The following is a 24,177-nucleotide window of genomic DNA, read 5'->3' on the forward strand; positions in this document are numbered from 1 at the left end:
TCATCAGAGTCACAACGCTCCGGGTTCCGTTCTGGCTGCAAGAGGTCCTCGTCGTCTGACTCAGAATCAACAGGTAACATGTCTGCATCGCTGTCAGCATTAGTCACCATTTCCATTGCCTGTAAAGTCGTAAGCATCTCTTTCCTGCAAGCCATTATTACAAGTATAGAGCAAGTATAGCAAAAGTCCTAAACGCCAATCTTGTAGTCTGCTCCGTTATCTGCTGTCCGCTCTGTGCACTCTGGGTCCTGCTGCAATTCCTCTTCTTTTTCATCATATTTATGGCAATAAACTGGGTATAAAGTTTTGCAGTCAAGGCTTGTACTTTCAGATGTGCTTCCTTTGTTTCTCTATTACCTCCGCAATGGTAATGTTTACGTAGATTTTGGAACTGCCCATCGGATTCTATTGGATCTAATGGTTAAGAAAAAGGTGTAAATCACTCAAATCGACCAATGGGTTCCATAGATATGGTCCTGCGTAAAGTATAAATTGTGAATGCCAGCGGCACACACATTACGCAGCAGACTCTACGCAGTGTTTACTACGTAAAGAAGAGGAATTGCAGCAGGACCCAGAGCGCACAGAGCGGACAGCAGATAACGGAGCAGACTACAAGATTGGCGTTTAGGACTTTTGCTATACTTGCTCTATACTTGTAATAATGGCTTGCAGGAAAGAGATGCTTACGACTTTACAGGCAATGGAAATGGTGACTAATGCTGACAGCGATGCAGACATGTTACCTGTTGATTCTGAGTCAGACGACGAGGACCTCTTGCAGCCCGAACGGAACCCGGAGCGTTGTGACTCTGATGATGAAATTCCACCACGGGAAAGGTATGTAATCTCTCTGTTTTTATCTATTACTTAGTTATTTGGTGTACGATTATTCATATAGTTAATAAATAATTAAGAGGTAATAGAGAAACAAACGAAGCACATCTGAAAGTACAAGCCTTGACTGCAAAACTTTATACCCAGTTTATTGCCATAAATATGATGATGTATTATCAGTAAAAAATTCTACGTGACACAGACACATTGGATTAACCTTGAGCAGCGTTTTTATTCCGTTGAACACAACTTTTGATCACAAATCAAAAAAGGTAAGATGTAATTATTGTAATATTTTTGAAACCGGATGTTGTTTACTTTCTCTTTTCTGGCTGAAAGCTCCGCAAATTCGGGGTCGTACAGTGATGACACTACATGTATGGAATATGTGGAGTCTCAGCTTTAATCGGATATCTTGTTTGTGCAGTTACGATAAGTAATAAGGGCATTTTGAGAGTGAGTGCTGTGCAAAACTCCGTTAGCATTAGTTAGCATTTTTTCGCAAAATGCTAATTCTAAGGCTTGGTATTACTCTTGTGTTTCTTTTAGCTAAAAATGGTTCACATCTTCAGTTAGCTGAGATTATTACCGTTAATCTGGTGCTACACATTAATAGTTTCATAAATTTAAGAAGCCCTGAGACATTATCTAAAAAAAAAAAGTGTTTCTTTTCAAAGTGATGGGGATGAAATGGCTCTATAGTCACTAAATGTGTTTCATTCACACACTCAAAATGGCATGTTTACTGCCAAGGAAACAGGAATTACAGGAATTAATCTAATCTCTTTGTTTTTCCACATTTCTTTTCATAGTGATGGAGATGAGGATGCAATGGCTTCACCACTGCCTACTTTCACCCAGACCACACCTGCCACACCTGCCTCACCATCACATTCCTCCAGAAAGAGATCTGCACCAGTATTGGCCACTCAGCCTGCATCCAAAAAGCACTCACTTACCATCGTCTGGTTTCTACCAGCTTTCTGCAGCGTCAGATGCATCTGTAAACCAAAGGAAGCGTGGCCGAGGTGGGGCTCCCGCTCCTCAGCCAGGAAAAGGAAAAGCATCAGATAAATGTGTAAAACGCAGGAAGCGTGGCCAAGGTTCTTCCTCTTCCAGAATGACAGAAGAAGAACTCGGGTGGCACAACAGAGAGGAGAATGACCAAACACCAGAGCCACTGAATTTCACACCAGCCAGGGTCCCAGGCCCAGCGCTCGACTCCACTGTAGCATGGTCTCCCCTCTCCATTTTCAGACTTTTTTTTAGCGCTTCAGTGGTTCATACAATCATTTCCAACACGAACGCCAACGCCCTGAAAAGACTGCAGGCTGGAAAGAAGCATGTTTGGAAAATGCTGACTGTGAGGGATTTCTATGTTTTCCTGTCCATTATAATTTTCTCAGGCCTCGTCACCGTTCCCAACCGATCGGACTACTGGAGGAAGAAATGGCCATATAACTTCAATTTCCCAGGTGATTCCACAAGGAGCTGCACAAGATGACGAGTGACCCCAGCAGGACAAAGCCACACACACAGAAGACTTTCAGGGAGCAGCTTGCTGCAGAAATGTTGGAATTTGGAACACCTCCACCCCCACCACCCCCACCACCACTCGCATGCGGGCCCAAGTTTTATGGGAAAGATGTCCGGATCAGGAAGAACTGCAGGAACTGCCATGATGCTGGCAAAAAGAAGGTGAAGACAGCTGTGTACTGCAGAAAGTGTGAGGTCCCTCTGTGCTTCACTTCCAAAAAAAATTGTTACGAGGAATGGCATGCTAAATTGTAAAGTTTTAAATAAATCTGCTCCAGTTGGAGTCAAACTTCATTTTGTATATTTTTTTTATTTTTTTATTTTTTTTTTACAACAGTTGTATTTGGATGGAATGAATACCTATAGTGATAATTCAAAGTAATAAAATGATTTTTACAGTGAAAAAGGTCAAATGGAACTGATGGTTCCCAAATTACCCAGAGGTGAGTCCGCCTAGACTTTATTTTTCTAAATCTCTCTAAAAAGGTCAAATGTATCTTGTTTTGCATCAATCTTGATACAGGGTACTTATTATATTTTGTACTTTGGATTCCTAAAGCTTTTAGTCTAACCCATCATCCAAGGGTGGTTTTCACTATCTGTAATGGGTTTTTTTTAGGCGGAGATAGAATTTACATGTTTTTACTATGTTCCATATGAATTTATTTTAAAAATAAAAACATCTATATTGATTTCTGACACTTCTTCATCCAACTCACAGATGTAACCTTGCTTTGAGAAAAAAGATTATTAATTTCCCCCTTTTAGAAGTGAAGATATAGTCTTTGTTGTGTAAGTGGCATTTTCGAGCCTGAAAGCTGAAAAACAGGCTCAGGGCTTAACAGGTTAAAGACACTTTATTGAGCACATGGAAAACAAGAACACTGGCTAAAGAAAAAAGGGATGGAGATCTGGCAGAAAAGGTGGGAGAAAGACCAGAAAGGCAAAGACTATCACAAAGTACAAAAGACAATTACAATTCATATTTATAAAGAAAGAAACAGAAGGGAGGAAATCACGATCGCTAGACTCAGAATAAATCACACGGCTTTGAATGGTACGCTGTATATCATGGGGAACACAAACAGATCCAATACAACCAACCTCTGGTTATAATAGTGAAACATTTACGTGCTTGTAAACTTATGTATTGCATTAGGAATTTGACGTCATATAATCAATTCGATCATCAAGAGGTCCAAGTCCGTACTTATCTCCACAACAAGACACTGTTTACTCTGTGGAGCAACCACAGATATTAGACACGCACTAAACTCTGATTGTGAATGTTGAAATAAATAAAGACAAAATAAATAAAACAGAAATATCTTTTGTACACGCAGTTATTATTTGGGTATATCAATTATGAATACCACATCCCAGCACAATTTCATTGTTTATAGGGGCTCTATTATCATTTTTGTTCCCTTTATATAGGTTATGTAGGTTTTGAGCATGTAAATGCTCTCCCACACACTCCCCCCTCTGCCTGAAACGCCTCCATTGGACTTCTTTGTTTATTTCCACGAAATAGTGACATCCCTATGTACACTTGCGCTTCTATTGGCTAGCGCTACAACACATTGTAGGTGATTATTATTATTTTCAACAAACAAGAAAACTGTACCATCTAAACTCCAGCCTCTACTGCAGGAGGAAGCATGACACTTTGCAAATCATGCAGCAACACGTTATATTATCTTACATGTGAATTTTTTTCTCTGAAAACAGGCAACGACCAAAGGCTAAAATATGATTTTCTATGTTGGTGGTTCCAAGCTTATATAGTGGCATGTACAGTAAATACATGTATGCCATATTTGTGTTAACTAAGCACATAAACCCATGGTGACTTTTAAAGCAACAGGAACGTATGAAATAATCTGCGTTAAATCATCACAAGTGCATTTCTCACGCCCTTTTTTTAAAAGTCTTATCTAATAAGGTAAGTAGGGTTATCTTGTAGAAAACATGTTTCTGTAGTGTGTGTAAACAAGGATTCCAGCCCTTAAGTTAAAACCATTATATCCTGACTGCAAGTACTGCCCATATGCCATCATTAATGCCTGTTCCTAAGCCTCATGACATCAATGAAAGCCAGAAGAAACTGTCATGGAAGATTTGGAGCAGACGATTTAAAAAGGTTACAGGGTCAGGTCAGAAACATGGATGGAGCCCAGACAGACATCATGTCTGAGCATATCAAACATCTTATGTCATGCCCACCTTGTGGAAATAATGCGGCTACATTATCACAGACATTTATTGAATATTTTCCAAGCAGAATCTGTGTAAAGTAATACATTTAATACTGCATATACACGTATCATTACATTATATCACATGTAAACATTTTTCAGAGTGGAAAGGAGGTTTAGCTGAAACATAACATACCTTGAATCAAAAAGTACATTTAACATGTTTCAAAAAATGTAATAATTTCATTTACGTTACATTTTTTGTGTTTCAATAACCCAGGGACTCCTACCATCACTATTTTATGGTAATCCCAAGAAAGATATCTTTACATTATTAATTATTTTAAACTTAAGGTTCTTTACTTTTTGCACAAAAAAAACTCCAATCTAAGAAGAATTTGTAAAAAAATGAACATTTTTGGACATTTTCTACGTAGTCTTTGTCAAATTCCGGAAGCTCTGATGCTCTATCAGCTGAATCTGAAAAAAGGTAATATGACATAGCTTACAAATGGTTTAGAATGCAGGTTCACAAAATGTTGTCAAATTAGTTTGAATGTTACTAATTTATGGTTGGTATGTATTTTTCACCCGCCTGAAGGCAGTCCCCGCTGTGAGGAACATCCTGCCCTTCAGTCGAGCGTCTGATATCACCCTTTTGCCGTCTGAGAAATGTGACATTTGATCTAAAGGAGCAGTGTTGAGTCCAAATGTCCATCTGAGCTGGCCTTTAAGCGAGCGCCTTTCCAAAGTCTGCCCTTGAACCTCAGGGAAATGTTGCCAGTGAAGGTGGGGACACAAGTGTTCATTCAGAATTTTGTTAGTAGATCAGTAGTGCAGTTACTTGTTGTGCTGGCAGTCAGTCACGCCCCAGTTCTCGGCAGTCAGACTCTTGAACATCGAACATGACACCTCTCACAGGTTGGTGTTGTGGAGTCATGTAGATGACACTGGCCCGGAGAGGACTCCCTGATCTCAACATGTACTCTGTAACACAGACCAGTGTCCTGCAGGGGATGGGGTACCACAGGCACATGGGTTGTGGAATGAGGGGGAAAAAAAGAATTCCTAGAAACTGACCAATGTTGTCCAGATGAGATTTGTCCCAATGTCGGTTTGGTGAACTGGACCGATGCTTGGCTGTAACTTTTGCTGCTGCTAATATATTACACTTTTTTTCCTGGAATTTATGGATATGTTACCCTTATAATGCTAAAATGTTGTTATATTGGCCAATCCATGCCTTATCTATTCCATGTGTTTCTTTTTTTAATTATATGTACCATTTGAGGCTGTCCCAACTCCAATGTGGTTGTGCTTTCATAATAACAATAAAGTTCTTGAAAAATGTTGGAGAATCCAAAACACGCCCATACTTAAAATAAATCTAAATGTATTTGTTATTACTAATAATCCTCAGGGGTGCTGAGATGTTTCGGCAACAACAGAATTATTGAGGTAGCTAAATATCCCAGGCCTGTCAATCCCTCAATAGTGGAGGGGTTTTGCGAGAAAGTGACAAGGGGTATGTATATCTTAAGCAGGATACTTACACCAGAGCTCATAGTAGTAGCTGCAGCACAGGGACTCCCCGCAGCAGTGTCCGGACTCACAGACGTAGCTCTGGTTGTTCACACCTTCACAGTGCAGTAGGCTCTGCAAGAGAGGAGCAGTGTCCCTTTAAAAGGAAAGTGTTATCAAAATCTCTACTAAAGAAAACAACCTTAAAGAAACATAATCTTAAGTAATCTGGTTACAGTGAGCTGTGCCAATAAATTAAAAATAACAGAACCCCCCCACAATGATTCATGTTTGTATTCCTTGACACACAGTGTGAAATTACATTTGTGCCATGTTTTGCTCTGTTTGGAAAACTATTTATTGCCGAAACAAAAAGATAAAATGATCTGCATTAAGCAAGCAAAAATAAAAGATAATCTGCAGAACATTTCACCTGCTCAGAAGCTACATAAGAAGTCATGTTTGTACGTTTTTGTTGTTTGTTCTGAACTTTAAAGATACATTTCCGTTTTTTTAGACAATTTTAGAATATAGCTTCATGCAATTATATTGAAATGTGTATTCTAAGTCAAATACCTAAACCCTTGTTGCTAAGCAGCCCATGTTCCAGTTGTATAAAGAGAATGCACATTTCTAAACAGGTTTTAGGTAGTATGATGTATTTGCATACTTTCTTTTGATGTACAACACTTTCCCACACAACAATTCACTAAGGGAAAGAGAAGCAGGACTCAAAGCTGAAAGAAAGAACACAAATATTTGGGAACGGTGGTGAAAAGAACCCTGGAAAAAGCATGTCTTACATGCCTAGCCCTGATATTTGATTTAGAATGATAACACTGCAGACATATCTTGTAGCCACATTTAAACTTAGCTCTGGAGTAAACAAGGTGCTTGAATTTCACCAGTGTTTAAGATACATATCAAGTGCAAACTTCTGAACGGCAGCCAGTGAAAACCTCTCAGTATGTTGCCCAAGATCTGAGACACAAACTCAACTTGAAAAGATTTAGCTGAGGCCTAAAAGAGGCACAAGAGTCAACTTTAATCCAAAACCAATAAGGTATTTGTCTAGTGTCAATGAAATGATCAAAAGCGAACCTGACTGAGGAGGATAATCAGATCCGATGATTCCCATAGTGCCAGAAGACAAGGGAGTAATCAAAATCCGTTCAAATGGGGTTTTCCAGCTAGATCCCTCAGATGTTTTCTTCTAAATGAGCTTAATGATTAGCTAGCCCAAGATCTAGAGAAGGATAGGTTTGATCCCTGCAGATTACCAGTGCAGGTCCCAGATTGCGATGCATGCCGATGAGGATCCAGGTTCCAAAAATCCCAGACAAGTCCCTCCAACCTCATGGGTCATTATCCCTCAAAAGAAACTCACACACATACTCTCATTCTCCCAGTCCCTGCCTCCCTCTCTATCTTTTTTTCTTCCCTCTGTCCACCCCACACACACACTCCCTCACCCCAAACAATGGACAAGGATTGCTCTACGGAAATTTCCAAGCAGCAGCGGAGGGCGAGCTCCTAGCTGGGCATGATAATAAGGCGTACAGGGTGCTGAGAGGTGTGTGTTTTAAAGTGTGAGGCCTGGGGAGAACGGGCGAGAGAAAAGCAGAGTGAAATCCAGACACAGAGCGGTAGGTAACGCGGGAATGATTCGTCACACGCTGGATCAGCACAATCTAAACTGCTGACATTAAATGTGGACGCAACCTTCAAAAGTTCTCTCAACAGCTGTTTCAACCTTATCAACATGACATTTTATCAAAAAAAACACCCCCAACACGGAGGGATTTAATTGTCTGTGTAATAAACACATAATGTTCTGTTCCTCTGATAACTTCAGCTGTTTCCACTGACTCACTACTCCCCACCATATGCTCCCCACTTGGCAGGCTGAGCCCTTTTTGGAATTGGATACAGATCTAGTTTGTTTGGGTCTTCAGCCTGTGCCGCATAAAGATAGCAGAGCACTGAAGTGGGTCGGGGGGGGCTTCGTAAACAGGCCTTTCGTGGAGAAAAAGTGCTCCATCTAATCTTTGACATGCATGTCACTCAGCGCGTTAAATTGCGGGATGGGACGTCAATCAAGCCTTAACCTGAAAAAAATGCGGCTCATCTGAGACTATCCCTGTAACCTTTATCTTATAGGAGACAGTGACTGAGCAAAGAATCTGGAGAGACTAGATTCCTCTGTCTATCATCCAAACAGGCAACAATCCACTCTCTCATGCTACGCTACGCTACAAGATTAAAGTTGGATTTGGTTTCCGTCCCAGAAATGATCGCTGCGTTAGAAAATAATAATCCTTATTAATGAGAAGCTGCTGAAATGAGCAGACAGTGAGAACGGCTATCGATTACAGTCACTGGAGTTAAGAGGGTACAGTTCTGAGTTAATTCTGAGTTGATCCACTTAATACAGGCCTGTAGGGACTTGGCAAGTTAGCTGATGCACATAAAGACCTTGCCGACCCCTTATTTATTATTCTGTCTTGCAACAAAGAAATGCGCTTTTTATAGTCATCAAGGTCATGGATGTAACAACACCACTGATACGTTCCAAACAGCCTTTAAAGGGCTAGTTCAACCCAAAAATGTAAAACACCTATTTTCCCTCTTACTTAAAGAGCTATTTATCAATCTAAATTGTTTTGGAGGTATTAGTCGTAGACATTTTTACCTTCTCTAAAAGAAAAGGGAGAAAAAGGAAGTAGTACTCGACAGCAATGTCTCTTAGAAATTAAGGCCCGGTTACTCAGATAATCCAAAAGGCATGTTGTGCACAGGTTCATAGAGGAACTACTTTCTCTCTAACGAACAACACCGGCCAATGTATCAACGCGGAGAATGAAGCTAATGCTAGCTCACCTAGCCCTACTGAGTTGGCTAACGTTACAGCTGTTTACATCTGGCACTGTCACCAGCAAGAGCCTAGTTGGGAGATTTCTCAAATCCCTAAATTCTAAAAACAATCTAGATTGACAGGTAAAAGAAAAAAGTATGCATTTGTTTGTGTGAACTGTCCCTGAAATGCAATACTATCCCACATAGCTGAGGAGTTCAGTTGAACAAACAAGTAGCTACATTCTACCTACAAGTCAGAACATACTTTGCCAGGACTTTAGAATACAAGATTACACTTACTGTAGCTGGTACTATTCAAGGACTATAATCAAACTGGGACACAAACATGTTGCCGTCAACTAGAGGTGTCTCTAAGGAACATTGTTAGAAATGCACTGATGTAAAAACATGACATTTGACAATGGCTTCAGAAATGATGGTAGTATCATGATTATAAGTCTTATTTTGGTTACACAGTTAATATATTAAAGTGGCAGGTATGATAAAGTTCATGAGATTGATAACTTGCTATGTTAATACCTGCAAGTAAGTAATAATAAAAAAAGAAATTAATAACGGTCCTTTTCCCCCCAAAACAAAACACTGTATTTATACATTTAAGATGTGTGTGTGGAGGATGCTGACAAGACCCCAGCTTTTTTTTACCCCATGATGTCATGTGAAAAAAGTAACTGACAACTTTTGTTTCTTATTCTAGGTGCTATGATAAGCTGTGTAAAGAAACAAAAACACTTGTAAAGCTTTTGAGACTCCAGCTCTTGAATACATCACGTTTCAAATCGATCAGTGGAAGGTACACATTTTTGACAGATTACAGAAATGATGCAAACTAGAAGAAATCGTTTGCCTTTTTGCTGTAAACTGGTGATGAAAACAGATCTGAGTGTTAATCATAATAACTGACGATAACAGGTTACCAAAATACTGTGACAGAAAAAATATAGCTGCCTCTGTTTTTGGATGAATTCAAATAGAAGATATAGCTCAGGGCCATGTGATTGAAATGGTCTCCTAAGGGCCATGAGTCTTTCATACATGAACAAATAACATACTTCTTGAAGGCATCATTTGTACTAATGTTTGTCCTGAAATAACACTACAAATCAAACTGCTTCTCTCAGAGCAATGTCAACGCCTTTAAAATGTTTACTGAAAAGTCACAAGACCAAGGACAATTGCATGACTAAATATACTCTATGTTATATATATTGTGCATGCACAAGGGACGCCATAAGAAACACAACAATGTGTATTATTGCAACCACAGCATTTCTCCAAAACAAAAGCAGGGTAAGACTGCAAAAATTGAGAATGTAAAACAAATATCCCTCTTGGCAGGTAGGTTTGTTTTTGACAATAATCTGAAGCTCACTACTAATGTCTACCTCCTCAGAAGTTGCAATGTGAATGTACTAAACAGGAAATAACACCAGGTTACAATACAAGTTTAGCTGTAAGGAAGAAACCCTAAGAATATCGATTCAGAAGTTTAAAAAAGGTAACTCTTATCCCCTATTAATCAACATGAATTATTTAACAGCATATCATTATCTGCCTAGGTGACTATTATAATAAAAAAGACAGGAGAATGTATGGAGACTGTACTTCAAATTATGTTCTACATACGATAACACTAACACATAATAATACAGTTATTCTTGTATTTAAAACAGTTGTATAAATAATAAATCTGCTTGATGACATGACTGGGTCAACTTATTTTAACAACGTCATTGTCAACACACTGCCAATAACATATTTTATTATCTTATAAAATAAATTGCTATAATATTAGAACTATTTTCTTTTTAGATGGCAGTAATCAATACATGTACCAGTCAATGCTATTTGTTATGTCTACCTGTGTGGCCACTTCCATACCTGTAGAACTGCTTTTATTTTTATTTGGAACACACTTCTGACTGAAATGTCAAACCCTGCCTTTACCATAAACAAGACACAGCAGGGCCCTGACTCGAGCGTCCCTTCACTTTAACTATGCTAACTGGGTTAGCTATCGCAGCTAGCAGACGAAGTCAACAAGCATGCGAATATCTTTCTTGACAGCACACTATAAGTGAAAGAAAGTCAATATAGAATGAAAACAGAAACACTATGTTGCTATACTGACTTGACATGTTGTTTTATAAGCCAGTTAATATAAAGTTTTCCAGTTTGCTAAGTTAGCCGGATAACTAGCTAGCTAACAGCCCTGAGAGAGAGCCTTGTTTTTGACTGCTCAGTCTTACCCTGTCTGCTGCGGACTCGGTGGGGGTGACAGAGCCAACAGCGTGCAAAAACAATCCCATGTTGAGAGCCGGACATACGCCTCTCATTCCTCCAAAAAAAGTGGCTACAGCTCCGACAAAAATATACGCACGCAAACAGTGTTGTTCGCAAACTATGCCCGAATATGTTCAACTGTTTCGCGGCCCCTGTGGCGCTGAGAGGCCGCTGGACGCGCCGCCTCCTCTGGACATCTCACTCGGAGCTGGCGCTGGCTGTGTGGGTGCTACTGGCGGATACAGTTCAGCACAGCCACTCCGCCTCGGTCCGCTGGGTGTGGCGTGGTAACCTCGACCCGATCCATGTGCAGTGCACAACGTGATGCGCGTGCGGTTGCGTGGATCGCCACCGGTTTTGCGGACTGAATCGTGATTGGACAGCAAAGGCCAGCTGGGGAGAGACTGACCAATCAGGGACCGGTGCGTCTCCAGTGCATGGCCTTGTTGTCTTTCTGGGTGCCCCTTCTCCAGTTTATGGGGAAAGTTATTTATTTCCTCATGACTTTTTAAATGTGGTATCCCCCCTTATGAGGCCATATTCAATGTAAAAATGACTAGAGAAGTTTTTGATTGTACCAAACGCCGGTCAAGTTACATAGAATGTCACAAAAGTACAAGCCAGTAAATACTGCAGCTAGAACTGTCTTGTCGTTTCAGACTAAAGCTTGTAAACATAAAACATTCTATTGTGCAGTTCTGAAAGCAAGACACAGGAAGATATTTTCAATTCCCTTTTTTTTATTACCATAACCCACTTTTTTTATTTTTTTAAATACAAAGTATCAAGCATATATGTTAAAATGACTTTAAAAGACACATTTAATCAACTTGCAAAATCATATATATATACATTTATATTCACCTCAAGTTGTATCCAGGCCTGCACACAGCTTTTTGATTAACCTGTTGAATTGCTTATATATTCACCTTTAAAACCTTTGATGTCAGCCTTGAATAATAGAAGTTTTACAATTTAACATTGATTAAACTTCAAAGCAACATTTATTTTTCATAGTGTTCCTGTTTAGTCAGCTTAATTCAGCTACCTTCTACACTGTGAATAATACACGTAAGAAACCTTCCTTAAGAATACAATTAAAAATATTTTGGACTTTTTCTGGACCCTACAGCAAAATTCCCAATATTTGTTTGTAATGGCGTGTCAGTAGGAGTTTCAGAGATGGATATCTCAAAACTTTGGTACACATCCCTTAAACAATCTGGAAGAAAAGATACAATTAGGGTTGAGTGTAAGAAAAAAGGTAGTTCTTATGATTAAATGGTACGTATCAATTCAATTGTAGAATAAAATGGTATTTAAGTAAAACAGGGCTCATGCATGATAAGTTCAGCAGTAAAACATTCTTAAAAATAGTTGTTTGGCCATAATTGCAGTTTGTCATCATTCATCATCATGATTATTCTTTAAAAACAGACAAAACAGTGTGATTGGGGAAACCTCACCAGTCCCTTTCATGGGGCTCTCTGTATGGTATGCCTAAAATACTAAAAACATCCTTCTCTGTCTTTGTAGTGAACGGAGTGCCGCCAAACACCTTTAAGCTACCCTGACGCACCACATCTTTGTTCAGCGAGTGTTCCGATAAGCTCATTCTTTTTGTCTTTGCCATGGCTCTCATTGAGCGGTTGAAGTGTGCCGACCCGGTGAAATACATGATAGCACACGCAAACTCGTTGTAGGGCACGACGATGATGTCCAGCCTGCGATGGCGGTGGTCTGGCAAACGGCACACGCCCATGTACTTCTTCTGCTCTCCGTTGTCCTCGTGGCTCACCAGGTCGTCCGTCAAAAACCCTTAGAAATAACGTTTATTATTAAGGTTTCTCTTTAGGAAAGAAAACATCTTAGAAAGACATCAGGCGGTTTTTGAAGGTCACCTATTATGCAAAGTCCTCTTTTTCATGTCTTTTATACATAAACATGCGTCCCCTCTGCGTTAAGAGATTCTGAAAGTTTCAGGAAAAAAAGATTCTCTCTTTTTGTCCTGATCCATTTATATAAAAACCTGTCTGAAAATGAGCTGATTAGATTTTGGCCACTTTATGATGTCATAACGTTTATTTGGCTTGTGTAACCATTAGCCAATCACCAACCAAGGTAACCCCCCCCCACCTTATCACCTGAATCTCCTCCTAGAGCACCATTGTGTTTTCTTTAACCAAATATCTCTCAGAGGGGCGTGGGGAGGGGCTCCTTATTTTCATCTAAAGTAACAGACACAGAATCAGCACTTTTGAAACAGAGGGGATTATGGGATGCTACAATGCATGAACTGTTTGGTATTTGGAGCCAAACACTTCAGAGACATGTTTTGTATATATCTGAGACCTATAATATATTGATGAAAAACAGTGTAATAGGGGACCTTTAACACCTAAAGAAGATGGAGCTTACCACTGTCACGGAGGCTCTGCAACAGTTTGCTGAAAACCCCTTTGTGAGATTTGCCATCAGGGTGAGTTATAAGTACGTCAACATCTCCACACGTGGCTTTTCCCCGACGGTAGGAGCCACACGCCATCGATAACAGGCCTGGGTCTACTGCATGGACAGCATCCTTCACCTGCACATTAAAAGACAGAGAATATAGGCTATCGTCTTTCCGAGTATGATGGAGGATTTTTTTCAAATATTTGGATATGTTCTTTACTCTTACAAGTACGCTTTTTAGCCTTATCCTGGGAGGTAGGTTTGCTGAACCAGCACATCATTTTTTTGACAAGCCGGAGGGAATACACCTGCTTTAGTCATCTATCTAATGTGCACTTTCTATCTGGCAGCTTTCAAGGAAAAATAAGTAATACAATATGAAAACAACTAGTCTTGTACTCAGCGCCCTGGAGTGAACAGGTATCTGGCTAACGTAAGATGCGGCTACTTTTAAGGAGTAGTTTTCCCCTTTGGGATGCTCCACTCTGTGAGAGCACAGTCTGGTTTTCCCATTATCAAGCAGTCAAGGAAAGCTGACACAACCGTTTTTCTACTTCCAGCATCTCCTTCCAAATTACTGAGGGCTAGAGGGGGAATCTTTTTTCAGAGATATCTCACCTCATGTTACATATTCAAAGTGGTGAAAGATGCAGGCATATTTGAGTCTTTTATACAGAATGATATATGTAAATATTGCGACAGATGAAGATGCATTACCACTTTCTCTATGGCAGCTGCTTCTTCTCTGGGCATTCGGTCCAGAAAATCATCGTAGTGCTTGAGTCCTATTTTCTGAGTGGTGCTCAGGTGGGCTTTTGTGCGGATGTCCACCAGTGTGCGAAATCCCTAAAAGGAAAAAACATTTTAAATAAATCTTAAAAGAAAAAAGCATGTTATATAATAGAAATGTGTCTCCTGTGTCGTTCTTTTCTCTATTATGCACTTAATTATGATAACATATTTTAGTTCACAGCCTAACTACAATTCCTTGATGATTTTGATGAAGAACGCAAATGTTTTTCATAGTTTCTTTGTTTTTTTATAGGGATTCACAGCCCAACAAATTATATTTTTAAGGATGATACTTCAGTTGATATGTGAGAAAATCAGATAATTATATTAACATATATATTAACATATTATTCAATGCATCCGACATGTATAAACAAACATTTTAGAAAGGATAACTTATATTTTATTTAAGGTTCTCTTATGGGCGCTTTCACAAGCCATGGTCTGTTTGTCTACTCCAAATCTGAAGGAAATTGATACTCAAGGGGCATGTACATAGGAGGCGGACCAGGACATGTACTTTCAGAAGCCTTTCTTATTGGTTGAAAATGTTGCATTAGAAAATTATACACAGAAACAGTGAAAACCCTGCGTCTACAAACGTCACTATTTTTATGGAATTCATTTAGTATATTCTACATGTTATCTTCAGGCGAGATGTCAAACAAGCATTGGTTGTTAATCTGTCTTGATCTCAACAAATGCCTGCGTAGGCAGCCTATAATCCCTATGTTTTGGCAGAACCAAAAACATTGGGTCGGTGTATATTCTCATTGCATTTTAACTGCACTAGGGATTGCTTCGAAATGATGTTAAACAACTCTCACAAGGGGTTTCTAATCGGTTGGGGTTGGTCTGCTCTGGACAACGATTACTGTGTCTAAAACTGCACAAACGCAGCACACAATACAGCAACTGATTATTTATTTCAACAGACAACATTTTGGCCTGTAACAATGCCCTTGAACATTTAAGCAAGATTAGCACTAAGGGGACTTTTTAGTTAGAAAATAAACGTTTCTATTAATCCTTCATGTATGGTTTCCCTGCAGTGCAGTTTCTTGTTAATTGTCAGACAGCAGATACGCGACAAAATATGCAATAAAGTAATTTCAATATAGGGAATATAAATCAGCAAGAAGATTTTCTAAATCAGGTTATATGTCTGTCTTACCAGTTGGTACCACAGCTGTGCAGTTTTAGTCCCTGCACCCCAGATGTTAGTAAAAAGCTCCAACACTGGCACAGCATCCCCGAGGTGGTCTAGCTTCCGCAGGTGACCGCTTTCCATGATCTCATCGATTTTGTCGGCCATGCGTTTTCCAATTCCTTGGATCTGGCAAGCCTCCTAAAACAAATTAAAAAAGGTCAATCTTCCTATTGTGCATTAGAATAATATTTATACTTGCCCGTCATCAAATTAAAAGCACTTGCTACACACACAGTCCAGACACTACCAACAAAAGGCTTTCAGGCTACCTGATGGGATGTTATGGGCTTGTGGTAACTCTTCAGAGCGTTGACAGCCTTGGAGTAGCTCAGTGCCCTCCACTTGTCCCCCTGGTGAGTGTAGGCCTTGGCCAGCACTTCCAGTTTGTCCGTGATGTCCTTGTTGAAGTTATTACTTTTGGACTGAGAAGACTGGGCACAGACCCACTTCCCTGGGACGACGCTCTGAGCAGCAGAGTCTGTAGCGGGCTCCAGGCTGGGGCCAGGAGTCTCCTCTTGGGGGGTCTGACCAGTGATAAGAGCTTCCAGGTCACTCTGAGAGACCCCGTCTTCTTCTCCGCGCACTTCCTCTTGAGTGCCTAGGACTGCCTGAGAGTAAAATATGAAGGTTATGTTATCAAAATTGCAATATGGAATAGTGCAATATCCAAATGGCAATTGGTGCAATATTTGGTAAATGCTAAATATGTGAAAAATACATTCTTAATAAAGTATTGTGGTGCTGCAGAGAGGTCAATGCTAAACAGTATTCTACAGACTTAAATAGACCCTATTATACTCATTTTTAAGTTCATATTTAGTGTCTCTACTGTGACATGTCTCCATGCTTTAATGCTGCCTGTGCTGCAGCACCTCTTTTTACCCTCTGTCTGAAACCAGAGCCCAGTCTGCTCTGATTGGTTAGCTGGCTGGCTCTTTTGTACTTGGTCAATCGCTTAGAGATGACCCGCACATTAGCCCATCACGTAGAATGTGTTGGAGCCCTAGTCTATAGAAGCTTGAGTGTTACCTAGTGATGTCACTATGTTGCGGAAGAAATGAAGGACAATACTAGAGGCGTTTTCATGCCTCTGGAGGGAACTTTGGTAGTTTAGCCATTGCAGACCATTTACATGCACAAAAACTTATATAATACACTACAGGAAAGGGAAAAACCTAAAAACCATAAAATGGCCCTTTTAATAAAAAAGAATCTGTGTTTGGTAGAGATCATCTTAAAAGAAAATCACAAGATGATCTTTTTTATAATACTGAATGAAAATGAGAAAATGTTTTCAAATAAATATAATTTACTCAAAATCGTGCAGCCCTAACTATAACAAACACAGACGTGTTGTTTTTATGTATTCAATGTCAAGCTTTTGTTCCCTATGGTACAAAATGATTACAGACTGCAAAACCTGCAAAAGCTGTACACAGGAGCAGGATACCTACCATGTCTAAGGTCTCCTCTTGCTTGCTGTGATCAGACGTTGGCTCAACAATAGCGTTTGCAGTCGGCTGGACATCTGGCAGCTCTTCTTCAATGTTTTCATTCTTTGTTTCAGATTGCCTAAGTGGGGAGAACATTAAAAGAGATTTTATGACTGACAACTCGTTGCATTTTCAAACATATGTATGGCGTTTCATTTCAAAGGACTTGTGGAAATGCTTCGTTTTGAAAGGGACAGCCGAACAGTAGTAGTAGAGTAGGTCAATAGAAAGAAAATAGTTCCTATATAAAACTGCTCGCAACAAGATCTGTGGATTATCTTGAGTAAAACACTCAGAATTAATGAAATGACAAATTGTTGTTGAGTTTTCCAAATGTATTTTTTGGGCGCTTTGAAAACCACAAGCCAAATGCCAATTAATTCCATTTTATTCGAGAGAAGGCAGACATCTTTATGGCTGGAATTTAAGACTCTGCAACTTAACATATTACAATTTAGATTGATACAAAGCACTACAAGCTAAATAAAATATATGTACTTTAGAATTCTGCGCTTAATTTTCCCTTTAAGTAGTTTCAACATCTGTCCATCTGTCCAGGGACTACAGATGAAAAATAGCCTGTTGGCGCGTTTACAGTAATGTCAATCAATGTGCACTGTCCCGGTCAAATAAATAAATAAATAAATAACTGTGACGTACAATTCAAAAGTGGATTCACATTTATGGCTTTCTCTTCTGCAAAAAACGATGTATGTGATAAACTGGAAACATAGTAAAATCAAGATGCAGTTAAGCATTAAAAAAGTTCAATAAGATTATTTACCTCTTGGGTAAAAGAAGGCTGTAGCTGTCAACATCCAGCAGTTGTTTCTGAGTGATGCACGAGCTCAACCAAATGCATTTCACCAGTTGGACTCCAGAGGGCATACAATCCACTTTAAGTAATCGCAACGCCCTGTCACTGTCCATGCTGTCATCCACAACAACATGGGTGACACCGGGAGACAGCGCTCTCTCTGTCTGTCCTCCATTCTGCTCAATTTGCCTTTCAAAGATCTGGCATCTGGCATTTCCTATTCCAGCAGGCAGAATGTACACTGTGACGCCTTTAAAACTGTTTCCTGGGACAGAAAGAGGAACATGTTTCAAAGAGGGAATATGTTGAATATGTTTTTTTGGCTTCAACTTTGAGGTTTCGTCTCCTAATACATCCGTGATCACACACACACACACACACACACACACACACACACACACACACACACACACACACACACACACACACACACACACACACACACACACACACACACACACACACACACACACACACACACACACACACACACACACACACACACACACACACACACACACACACACACACACACACACACACACACACACACACACACACACACACACACACACACACACACACACACACACACACACACACACACACACACACACACACACACACACACACACACACACACACACACACACACACACACACACACACACACACACAAATAACCTTTGACATCATGTTCTTCAGGTTTCTTCTTCACTGGGGGAGCATCCTTTCCCTGTAACACTCGGGCTCTTTTAACTTTGGGAAAGGCTTTCATAATACCGTGACGAGGCTCCATTGTGTCTCTTGAAGGAGGGGTGCCAGAGGCCTGTGAAATGGTAAACAGATGTATTTATTTATTATTTAGAATTTCGTTCAGTAAAATTCATCCACAAACCTATAATAATGTCTGTGTGATACCATAAAGAGCAACCATTTTAACTATGTCTGAGTTGGCAGTAGTTACACATTGAAATATTGACTGAATACAAGTATTAAACCTTTGCAAAACGCTCCTTTTGCCTGCTAAATGTGTGATACTTATGCCATAGTTTTTACTATTTGACAGTAGCGATGTTACACTGGAAGAATGCTATATTAAAATGTAGTGCATTCTTATTTACATAATGAAGTAATGCAAGTATCCTAATCTAAATGTACTAAGCACATTTATCTTCATCTTAATTAACTAGGTAGCAAAGGTATATGCAGACTGTGTATGCAGACTGATTGCCACCTGTTAATGTTAAATTATGTAATACTACAATACATCCATAAATGTATGTGCAGCATTTTATGTTAAATCTGGTCATTGTGGAAGTAATTTTGTCTGGAGTCGGTGGAGTAGTTACATTTATATTAACAAAACGTTGTAATTATTAACATGATCAGTTATGTTGAAAGCATGAAAGTATTCATCTTCAAAGTAATATATATAATTTTAAAATCGCATTAGTAGGTCCTTAAATGTGTTTGAAGTACTTAAGTAAATGAATGAGTAAATGCTATTGCAGGACTGCCTTTTCATTGATGCCTGTTGATCTCGAATTACTTTCATTTATCTATGACAGAACAGTACACTTCTTGTACACTTGTTGCATAACATTGCTCTGCATTGTCAACATTATATATTGATTTAAACCATATACAGTCTATGATTTAAACACACTGGAATAGAAAACAGTGGGATCAGTTTTAGCTTGTACTCAGTACAGATATCCAGCTAGCTGACACAGCAGTTAATACAAAAGGCTTAATTATCAATCTGTGATAACAATATAATGTCTCACGAGATTTTTTTTAACGATAAAATCGTGTTAGCTAACTTTCTTTAGCTTGTGCTATCGGGCTCTAACCCTAAACAATCGATATTAAAACTGTTTAAACTGTTATTTTTACTCAATGTTTAATTCACTACAATACATACAAAATACAACTGTACTTTTATTTCCAAAACGCTTTTAAAAACTAATATTTGGGCTCTTACCCATTGTCAGATGGAACCATACGAACAGAACAACAGCCAAATCAATTGCTTCACTTCCGGGTCATTTACGAATATATATATTTTTTAATCTATTTCAATAATGCTTTGATGTCTTTATATTACACCATGGATTTTTAAAATTACTTTTACCACTAAACAGTTGAATTAAATTATTTTATATAGTTGAATACAATTTCTCGTTTACGTCTTTAGTTTATCAGTTGCTGTGGTTACGACCCGTAACTTACGGGTCGTGTCCGGAAGTGGCCCTTTGCACGAGAAACCTCTTTAGAAACATGGCTGTGCAAAACTGGACTGATATCCTGAAATCATCAAAGAAAACAGCTTTAATAAGCGATGGTGAGGGACTTCAAAAGAAAACGACGCTACACAAGTGTTAGATATGCTTTTGCCAACATTGCTATATTTTTGCTTATCTTTATTCATTTTCATGAACTTAGTCTGCTAGCTAGCTCTCAAGCTAACAACAATGTCACTTTGCGACAACCAGGTGGCACAACTAGCCTTGTAGCAGATTACACATGTTGTTAACAGAAATAGACCGTTAAACTCATGCTGTAAAATATGTTTTGACAATTTATTAAGCTCTTCGCCAGGAGCATGTAGCAACATTTCAGAAAAAGTTGTGTCTGACTAAAGAAGTACACTTTGACTCGCTTTTCTAAGTGCCTGTAGAGAGAAGTTATGCATTTCTACTTTTAGCATCTAGCTAATTTTGAGTCTGGTCCTGCTTCCTGTTAGCATCTCTGCTCGCTTTACATTACTCCCTGAAGTACCTTTTATTCATCCATGTTGTTGTTTTTTTACAGCTATACAAAATTAACCAATAATGCCATGTGATGTTGTGTTAGTACAGACTGTAGTTGTATAGGTTGTGCTAAACTAACATTATAGTATTCTGGTGTGTTTTGTTTTGTTGTTAAATGGTAATTTTATATGAAAAATCGTTTCAAATTCCGCCTCCAGGCAAAAGGAAAATCCACTACCTCTTTACAGATGGAAAAGAAATGTCAGAAGAGTACGACTTGAAAACAGATGAGCTCATTGGTGAGAAATACATCTTGAGTTTTGAACAGAAGCATGTAGCTACTGCCCTTCTGGTTTTTAATGGCATAAGTTTATGTATGTTATAAAAACTTTCGGTTCTTTACAGTACGAAAGTGGCGCCATAAAAGTACACTCGGAGATCAGAGCCCATGGCAGGTGGAGGTCGGGGAGCCTCTAGCGGGCCCTGACACTTCTTTGGATTCGGAGGTGATCAAGGAGAACTGCTCCAACGTAGGTTTTCTTTCTTCTACAGTTAATCCTCTTCCTTCTTTACTTTATAAGTTCTCTTTAATCTTTCAAGAGAAAACACTAGTGAATGTCATGTCTGCAACATGGATTTGAATGTTTCTGTTTCCACAGCCTGTGCTAATGCGTAAAGACACAAAGAACAGCTTTCAGTGGAGAATCCGCAACCTTCCCTTCCCTAAAGATGTTTTCAGTGTTTCTGCAGAGCCGTCTGACCGATGCATCGTCGTTAAAACGTCAAACAAAAAGTGAAAACACTGGGTTTCCCATTCTATATGTTCTTATAATTCCTGTGTTGTACACTTGTTGCATGTAATCCTCGTATCCTCCCTATAGATGGCACTGTTTACAATGCATTTGTTTACACGGGAGCGTGATAAACCTTTGACATCCTCTCTATATCTCCCCAGGTATTATAAGAAGTTCAATATTCCTGATTTGGATCGCAATGAGCTGCCATTGGATAACTCTGCCCTCAACTTCTCTCACGCAAACAACACTTTAATTATCAGCGTAAGTTCTACACAACAATCACAAATACATGAATCTTTACCAATAATGTTGTGTTACCAATTGCTTTAAATGTAAAGATGTAAGAACTAAAGGTTGATTCTTATTATTCTGACCTAAAATCTTGAGTGCAGGGAACCAATTATTTTATTCTCAGCAGTAATTTGCAAAAGTTTAATTGTGTTTTATTTAAAGCTTTTTATGGAATTATACAGTATTTGATACCAATTTTTAAACTCAAGCCTTCCCTTGGAACATCAATAACTGAAGTTTTTGACATAAATATTTTCTTTGTTTATGATTTCTTTATGTTTTGCAGGCTCTTGCAAAAAGATTTACAGTGAAGGATTTGCAGGAGGGAAATGGAGCGAATGTTTAAGTAATTTATTTTTTCTTCTCTCTCGTCCAGTACAAGAAACCCAAGGAGATCTTAACCCTGGAACAGGAGCTACTGAAGGAGCTGAAGAAACTGAAGGGGACCGACGAAGGGGATGTGGACTGCAAAACTCAGTGAATTCGGACTGTGGGAGCGAGGGGATAAATTCTGCGTTGAATTTAAAGCAGAACCTCACTGCGTCATGTTCAAGTCACATGTGAGCCCACGTTTATTTATTCCTTCTACTCGGATCCCTTCATTAAGAAAGCATTTGCACAGTGCCTTGTCAATCTGTTCCTAATTGGGATTCATTTATTACAGTTTTCAATGTTAACATTTTCTCCTTCTGGATATATTTGATACAGACATTCCAGATATTGGTGTTTCAAACCCTCACAACTAGATGTATTACCTTTTCTAGGTGAACCATAAGTGTTTTCTCTAATTATTCTTTTTGCAAAAAATAATTTACATAAAAAATTGTATCACAACAGTGTCTATTTTTTTCGCTTCTCGTTACCAAAACTACTAGGGAGCAAGTTTGATGAGGATCACATAACCTACCATCCTCCTTTCATTGATGTCCTTGTAAAACACACAATGCCTCATCCCTGTTCGTTCTGGGGTCACCGTTACCAGCACATCCCATTTGTGTTAACTGAATACCCTCATGTTCTTTGCATGTAGTAGCCCACCCTGAAAGCCATTACTGAAAGTCTGGTCAGAGAGCGAGCTTGTGTTACTGTTCCCCCTTTACAACAGAGGGTCACTCTGACTCTGTGGTCTGCAGCTCAAACTACATGCACAAAAGTTAGGAATGTTGCAGGGCTTTGTTCCATCAAATTTGATATTACTAACAAATATAAACACGGCATTACAAGCTTTTTGGATTTTTTTTATTGCTATTTATAATACAGCATGTACCAAAGATAACAAATCCTTCAGATAGAATATTTTTTGATTTGTTTACTTATTTCAGTGGACCAGACAAACACTGTCCAGTCAAAAAATACTTAGACAGTGGATACAATTTTTTGCAGAGCTGTTCAAAAGAGACAATAGCATTTAAGTATAGCTTGTTTCAACCGTGTGATTCCTAGCATTTTTTTTACCACTTGTCCAAACCCAGAGAGCAAGTGCAAAAAGCAGAGACAAAACCACAGGTCTCTCACTAGTGCTTTGTCTTCTTCCAGATGGAAAGAACAAGAGTACAAAAAAAACATAGCCTGTCTTGTTGTTTTGCAAATTCCTTTGAGGGATCTAATTTTAGAAAAAGAAATGCATACTTGATTCGTTTGTTCTCTTTTAAAATAGGTGCTGTGTTGATACTACTTTGTGCGGATAAATAGCAAGCATTCATTCAGAAGTTTAGTTATGTACTTCAATGCTTTAGTTTTGGGAGCTTGAACTGCTGTCAAAACAAATTCCTGCAGCAACAAACACCAACTAACAAATTGGACATCCAGCTCATGCACTGTGAAAGCAGCCGGGTCCCTGTGTTCGGGGTCTTCTTCCTCCCCTGTCGTTTGGCCTCTGATGGTCATGCTCAACTGCTTCTGGGAAGAGGGTTTCTTTTCTGCCTCCCTTTCATTGCCGAATGCCTCTTCCCAGCCATTCCCCCTCTTTCAGCCGATGCCACATTTTGCCACACAGGCCCCGATGCTTTTGCTGCAACCCTTCAACTCCCTCTCCGCAACCCCCCCCCCCCCCCCCCTTCAACCCCTCCCTGTGTGACTGGCTTCTTTTTGATAACTGACCCCTCCTCGTGTTATTATTCGAACCCACTATTGTATAACATGCCCTTTTATATGAGGTTTCACAAAGGGCCCATTTGATCAGAGGGTTACGGTGTGCGATCGTGAGAAATGCAACTACATGGTGGTAACCTTTGTTTGGGCCAAAATGGTGGGCTGACCTCATCGCTTTTAATGCATAGCTCGGGCCATTCAGGCCCAAGTCTCACTTGCTGAGC

At 39.3% G+C, this 24,177-nt stretch overlaps 2 protein-coding genes and 1 long non-coding RNA gene across 4 annotated transcripts; 1 reads left to right on the top strand and 2 right to left on the bottom strand.

The window, feature by feature from the left end:
* Positions 1 to 4,488: 4,488 nt before the first annotated feature.
* On the bottom strand, positions 4,489 to 11,596 carry LOC117474590. The gene is made up of 2 exons (XR_004555108.1): positions 11,219 to 11,596; positions 4,489 to 6,227 (listed from the first exon to the last, which is right to left on the bottom strand). It is a non-coding gene; the product is annotated as an uncharacterized LOC117474590 (long non-coding RNA).
* Positions 11,597 to 12,055: 459 nt separating this feature from the next.
* On the bottom strand, positions 12,056 to 20,059 carry LOC117474468 (DNA polymerase lambda-like). 2 transcript variants are annotated; one of them, XM_034120265.1, is made up of 9 exons: positions 20,006 to 20,059; positions 18,703 to 18,847; positions 17,986 to 18,283; positions 17,163 to 17,280; positions 15,978 to 16,316; positions 15,673 to 15,846; positions 14,424 to 14,552; positions 13,671 to 13,839; positions 12,056 to 13,070 (listed from the first exon to the last, which is right to left on the bottom strand). In XM_034120265.1, the coding sequence occupies exons 2-9, from the start codon at positions 18,815 to 18,817 to the stop codon at positions 12,715 to 12,717; spliced, it is 1,698 nt and encodes a 565-aa protein (XP_033976156.1). In that variant the 5' UTR covers positions 18,818 to 18,847; positions 20,006 to 20,059; the 3' UTR covers positions 12,056 to 12,714. The 2 variants fall into 2 exon arrangements, with proteins under 2 accessions (XP_033976156.1, XP_033976157.1); XM_034120266.1 differs by having other exon boundaries at positions 18,802 to 18,847; positions 20,006 to 20,031.
* Positions 20,060 to 20,268: 209 nt separating this feature from the next.
* Positions 20,269 to 22,698, top strand: dpcd (deleted in primary ciliary dyskinesia homolog (mouse)). The gene is made up of 6 exons (XM_034120644.1): positions 20,269 to 20,365; positions 20,993 to 21,073; positions 21,180 to 21,304; positions 21,434 to 21,567; positions 21,730 to 21,832; positions 22,239 to 22,698. Exons 1-6 carry the CDS (start codon positions 20,302 to 20,304, stop codon positions 22,341 to 22,343), a joined length of 612 nt encoding a protein of 203 aa, XP_033976535.1. The 5' UTR covers positions 20,269 to 20,301; the 3' UTR covers positions 22,344 to 22,698.
* Positions 22,699 to 24,177: the final 1,479 nt, after the last annotated feature.

The sequence above is a fragment of the Trematomus bernacchii genome, unplaced genomic scaffold (assembly GCF_902827165.1).
Source record: "Trematomus bernacchii unplaced genomic scaffold, fTreBer1.1, whole genome shotgun sequence".
In the NCBI taxonomy this organism is placed as follows: Eukaryota; Metazoa; Chordata; class Actinopteri; order Perciformes; family Nototheniidae; genus Trematomus; species Trematomus bernacchii.

Coding starts and splice junctions, on each gene's coding strand:
- LOC117474468 (XM_034120265.1), bottom strand. CDS start 18,817: ATGGAGCCTCGTCACGGTATTATGAAAGCCTTTCCCAAAGTTAAAAGA. Junction 14,553..15,672: donor CACAGCTGTGGTACCAACTG/GTAAGACAGACA, acceptor TTTTCCTTTTAG/GGATTTCGCACACTGGTGGA. Junction 13,840..14,423: donor CAGCTGCCATAGAGAAAGTG/GTAATGCATCTT, acceptor TTTAATGTGCAG/GTGAAGGATGCTGTCCATGC.
- dpcd (XM_034120644.1), top strand. CDS start 20,302: ATGGCTGTGCAAAACTGGACTGATATCCTGAAATCATCAAAGAAAACA. Junction 20,366..20,992: donor AACAGCTTTAATAAGCGATG/GTGAGGGACTTC, acceptor TTCCGCCTCCAG/GCAAAAGGAAAATCCACTAC. Junction 21,074..21,179: donor GAAAACAGATGAGCTCATTG/GTGAGAAATACA, acceptor GGTTCTTTACAG/TACGAAAGTGGCGCCATAAA.